General features: G+C 31.7%; 2 protein-coding genes across 2 annotated transcripts; one reads left to right on the forward strand and one right to left on the reverse strand.

Annotated features, from left to right (window-relative positions):
* The first annotated feature begins 246 nt into the window (after nucleotides 1-246).
* LOC108768659 (putative nuclease HARBI1) lies at nucleotides 247-1,867 on the forward strand. Its single transcript, XM_018519180.1, has 3 exons — nucleotides 247-346; nucleotides 494-817; nucleotides 924-1,867. Exons 2-3 carry the CDS (start codon nucleotides 526-528, stop codon nucleotides 1,820-1,822), a joined length of 1,191 nt encoding a protein of 396 aa, XP_018374682.1. The 5' UTR covers nucleotides 247-346; nucleotides 494-525; the 3' UTR covers nucleotides 1,823-1,867.
* Nucleotides 1,868-2,050: 183 nt separating this feature from the next.
* LOC108768658 (uncharacterized) lies at nucleotides 2,051-5,197 on the reverse strand. The gene is made up of 7 exons (XM_018519179.1): nucleotides 4,884-5,197; nucleotides 4,695-4,796; nucleotides 4,503-4,599; nucleotides 4,278-4,381; nucleotides 3,912-4,127; nucleotides 3,640-3,776; nucleotides 2,051-2,847 (listed from the first exon to the last, which is right to left on the reverse strand). The coding sequence occupies exons 1-7, from the start codon at nucleotides 4,897-4,899 to the stop codon at nucleotides 2,119-2,121; spliced, it is 1,401 nt and encodes a 466-aa protein (XP_018374681.1). The 5' UTR covers nucleotides 4,900-5,197; the 3' UTR covers nucleotides 2,051-2,118.
* Between the last annotated feature and the right edge of the window lie 552 nt (nucleotides 5,198-5,749).

Genomic DNA, 5,749 nt, shown 5'->3' on the forward strand with positions numbered 1-5,749 from the left:
TTCCTCTGTTCCTATCGCTATGTCTATCGCTATCGCTATGTCTATCGCTATCGCTATTGCCTCGCATTGTGTTTAGGCCTTTATGCTTAATATCTCAGATCACAAGGTAGAACGACGTTTTTTTTACCCCGGATCTACAATAGGGGGTGCTTTCCACCTACGACACAAACTGTGACACAGTGTTACACTGTGTCACACAGAGTTAGGGTGCTCCTTGGAACACGTGTGTTTCGATAAAGCCCCAACAGATGGTTCTATAGTCAACTATAACAAATTTTCTACTCGATTTCATTATTCATAGACAAATAAGAAGAACTATATTCAAATTGAAACAATTTCGATAAATGTCAGTATAATATTATTTAACGTAAAATAAATGGTTGATAATTTTATGTAAATCGATATAATAATTAATATAAGGAAACAGAGCATTAACCATACGCTAGATTACATTAGCGTATGTCGTATATTAAAATCAATTCATTTGTTACAGTTTAACCAAACTTTTTGTTTAACCAAACAATTATGTCGATGTGGAAACGGAAGGCGATATTTTGTATGATTGAAACAACAACACAGCTTAGTAGTAGCTCTAGTTCTGCAAGCACTTATTGCGAAGTGGACAGCACTACAACAGACGATAGTTTATATGAAGATGATGGAGATAGTACATTATATTTTCCACTAATGCGATACTTATTTTCTGGGCGTAAACGGTATCGTGTGGAACAGTATTTAGAAATTGTGGAATCTTGGACAGAACAAGAATTTAAGGAACACATGCGATTGCCAAGACAAATAGTATTTCTACTTATTGGTAATTATGTACATTTACGTAAATAGTAGTAGTTTCACTCTTATATTCGATATTTATTTACTTTTAATGATAAATATAATTGATCTTACTAATTATTCTATTACAGCTGAATTTGAAACATCTGTGTTTATGCCAAATCATTTGTATGGGAGCAAACCGATTTCAGCAAAGCTGAGTATATTCATATTCCTGTGGTTTATGGCTAATACAGAGCCGATAAGAACAATATCAGATCGGTTTGATATTTCTATTTCCTCTGTATTCCGTATTATACGTCGTGTAATCGCTTGGATTTTGACTAAATTGGATGATGTGATTAAATGGCCGCAACAGCATAACATTTCGACAGTATGCGCAAGGTTTTTTATAAAAAAAGGAATTCGACGTGTTTTAGGAACGATTGATTGTACTCACATCCGTATTCAGAAACCTTTGGTAAACGAGATACCATACTGTAATCGTAAAAAATTTTTTTCCATTCACTTACAAGCTGTCGTTGACTCTGATATGCGATTTACGAACGTATATTGCGGTGAACCTGGATCCTTGCATGATGCTCGTGTATTAAGAAGGTCGACTTTGTATGAAATAGCGAATGAAGATAAAGAAATACTATTTCCTAATAATACATTTGTACTTGGTGATTCTGCGTATCCGTTGTTATCATGGCTTGTTCCACCATTTCGTGACAATGGTCACTTAACACCTCAACAAACAGAATTTAATTCTTTACATTCGTCTACTCGGATGGCAAGTGAAAAAGCATTTGGTATATTAAAAGCACGATTTCGTCGGATAAAATTTTTTTCGGAGTACAGAAATATGGAATTTATTACAAATATAGTAATAGCAGCGTGTATTCTGCACAACCTTTGTATAGATGAAAATGATAATTTTCAAATAAATGAAGAAAATTACGATCATGTAATTATGAATGAAAATATCAATGATGTTCGGATAGATCGCAGGATGCAATTATTTAATGAATTATTTCCTGAAGTGTAAAGTAATATAATTAATTTTAAGTAAGAAATACACAACAAATCTTATTTAATCACAATACTTAACAAAATCTTAACTTACTTAAGATTTATAATGTATTAAACGCTCTAGTAACGCCTGTATATAATAAAAATAAAATAGTTTCAGTTTTGTACGCATATTTTTTGGTTGCAATTATTTTATCACATCAAATGGAACTCTATAAACATTTTTAAATATACGCTCTATAACAATTATAAAAAAATTTTTAATAGAAACAAAACTTATGTAATATAAAAATGTCACATTAATAAACGTTTTCAGTTTTCAGTACTTTCGTTACAATCATCGTAAGCATCCGAATCACTTACAGAGTTGACAACAGACTGTTCTATATTCTCTTTATCTTTTAAAAGTCTGTGTAATAATTTACATTTTTCTCTTTCGATTGCAATTATTTCGTCGTGCTGACGATATTTGGCTTTTAGTTTATTGCTGGCTATCATCTTCTTTACTTCCAATTCTTTTTCTTGCATTTGGAGTTGCCGTTTTTTTAAATTCACCGCTTCTGTTTTTTTCTCTAGAAGTTTAGTAAGCCTAACATCTCGTTGTATTTGTCGGTTTTTTTCACTTTGCAAATGTTCAAGCCATTGTTTTTCCAATTGTAGCTTTGCTTTAGCATTATTGGATCCAGTTCCATGCAGTGGGCGAGCTCTTTTTTCATTCATGCTCGCTTTCGGATTGTTAATTTGTGGTATTCTTGCTTTTAAAACACTTGGATGGCATTCAGCAACAACTGGAACTTCTGACTGTATTTCTATAGTTTTAGTTTTCAAAACTGGATTAATTGTAGTTTTTTTTGGAAGGTTAGATGACCGAGTATAACCATTAATAGAGAAAGCCTCTTTGTCCTTGCCAAAAATCTCCTCCATTTGATCATAATACTCAAATGATATTGGGTTTCTTCCCGATTTTGCATTATTATCAACACATTCTTTATATTTTTTTATAAGTGTATTTATTTTCCACCTGACTTGATCACTCGACATCTGTTAGGAACAAATGAAAATTTATAAATTATAATATATATATATATAACAAAAATTTTTGTCTTATAACAAAAAATGGAAATAAAAAATATAAAACAACCAACAATCACGAATCAATAAATGTAGTCAATTTTAATAACAAAACTTGGTAGCTCTACTCAACTTTAAACATATCTACATGTTGTCACAGTCGAACGATAGAATTGAGATGAATAACACCATTTGCTTGGTTGATATCAAATAAGATTTTATAACATTTATGTTAATGCATAGCTGTGATTTTTTATTTATCGAGTTATGACTTTGATGACGATGCATGGGGAAATCATTGTTGGTTTAAAGTTCCTAAGGACACAGTTAACGATACATGTGAGTGACAATTGTTATTAATACAGGATGAATAATTTAAATTGAACTACCTATTTAATTTTGTATAAATTGTCCATATACAGTTAACAAGGTAATTAGATGTACGATATATTGTGAGATGTTGACTGTTGATCCATGCTGTAAGAAGGATTTGATCTACAATTTGTTAAGATTATTGAGATGTACTGAAGAGGATCTAAACCGAGATCGAAACGTCTACGGAATCATGTAATTGGATTTACCAAGTTGGAATAAATTGCACAAGTAAAAACCAGTGTTGGCTTGTATAGGCTTATTTTCACATTAATTCTTGTTAGTGAATTTCATTAATTGTCTTGATTTATTTCGATTGAGCCTTTGTATGTGTATATATTTTATTTATAAAATATTTAAAAAATACAAAACATAAAAAACTATTATTACCTCAACATCAAATTGCTTTAAACCATCTGATATAGCGGTCCACACTTTGGTTTTCTTTTTTGGATTATCCAGCATATGCAGATTTGCCTCGTACAAACTAAGAACTGCCAGTGTTGAGTGTTTATTCCACACAGCATCTGTGTATAACAAATCCTATCAGTAATTATTTACAATATTTATTTTGATATTATTCATATAAAACAGCAATTAAAGCAAGAGAAATATTTAGAAAAAATGTACTCTGTGGTAACAGGAAAAACAATGTAACATACTTGATTTTTTGGTGTCGTTTTTTTCTGATAGCATCATTTCATTTTCTAACGGATTATCTTCACTTATCATATAACATTGATTATTGTCAGCATCTTCTATTTTAAAAAGTGTTTGGTTCGCATCCATAAAAACATCTTTTCCAATAAAACATCTATGTTGTGGAACCACATCAAATGACTCAATCATTTCCTTGCAATGTTTGCAAATAAGACTATCTGTAATTCGTACAATTATAAATATCACTAATTTACCATTTTAATATATACAATTAGCCTAAATAAATTATTAAATAAATACAATACAAAATTATTGTTTGTTTAAATACGGTTGAATGTAAATCGTAATATTAAATATTTGTTTATTACCGTTTGCTCTTGAGAATGTGTTGCTAAAAACATTGGTTGATGATTCTGTTGGAATTTGGCTACAAACAATGGCAGATGATTCTGTTGGAACTTCCACCGGTGTACTTGAAAAACGACCATAAGTATTAAAAATAGGATATATTGAAATGAATAACAAGTTTGGTATGACACGTCGCTCGAAACTGTCAATGATAAACTTGCCAGATAAAATTACTTATTACTTACTAATCTATATCATCTATTGATTTCCACAGGAATTTTATTTTCTCTTTTCGATTTGTTTCCATATTTGAAACGAATTTGTAAAATTCATTATCAAACTCTACATTAACATTAAAATTATTTGTAATTATATTATACAATGCGTTGTATATACATATAATATTTGCATATTATAGTACAGTTCTTTCTACTTACTTTTTAATCGTACGTAAGTACTTGTTTTTAAATCCGAAATTTCAATCGGATCATTGTCGTTAATTCTAAACCACATCTTGAATCTTCTCTGATCTTCACCTTCTACAAATAATAAAAAATATTGATAAATTATGAGAAAACATGCTGCTAGTGTGAATAGATATAAATATAATGGAATAAAAATCTTACTCCTTTCGCTAGCCATGTCACTAAAATGAAAATATTGGGTGCTTTCCACCTACGACACAAATCTAACGTACTGTAAAATCCAATAAGTATTCCTCTTCTCACCATCTACGAGCTATTTATGGTTATGTTACTTTTAAGTTTAACCTGATGTCCCTACAAAACACGCTATTATTTTTTCAATGGTTGGTACTTCTAGCGACACAGCACGGTAAAACTCATCTTTTCGCCGTGTCGAGTAGTGTGACACCGTGTCGTTGCTGGAACGCTCAAAACCGAACACTGTGTAACACAGTGTCGCCTGTGTCGATAGGTGGAAAGCACCCTGTAAAAAGTTAAGTACGAGCGTGTAGAGTATGTCAGTATTACCAACTTTTCAAGAAATTTTATATTTAACGTGTGACAACATGTGGCGTGTGGAAATTATGGGATTTATTTCTAGCATGAATATAAAGGCCTAAAAGATTCTTTTGTTTCATGCAAAAACGCGTCGAATAAGCCTAAGGCCCTGCGCACAATGGAGGAAATATTAGGAACAGGAATAGATATTAAGATTTCAACCTATCAGAAACCGTCTATTCCGAAGCAACTGGTATCTGATAGGTTGAAATCTTAATATCTATTCCTGTTCCTAATATTTCCTCCATTGTGCGCAGGGCCTAAGTGTGGTTTCACAAAATTTTCCGATTTTAATAATTTATTCGATCATCCGCTCATATATACGTCATGGAAAGGTACCGGTTCCCCATGAGGCGTACTTGCATTAGTATGATTGCATCAGTTCCGCATTTCTCTAATAGCGTTTTCGGCCCGATCGGGTTTGCACCAACCTGGGTTGGATTAATCTTTCCTATTGGTTGACGTCACCC

Source organism: Trachymyrmex cornetzi, unplaced genomic scaffold, assembly GCF_001594075.2.
Source record: "Trachymyrmex cornetzi isolate Tcor2-1 unplaced genomic scaffold, Tcor1.1 scaffold818, whole genome shotgun sequence".
Lineage (NCBI taxonomy): Eukaryota > Metazoa > Arthropoda > Insecta > Hymenoptera > Formicidae > Trachymyrmex > Trachymyrmex cornetzi.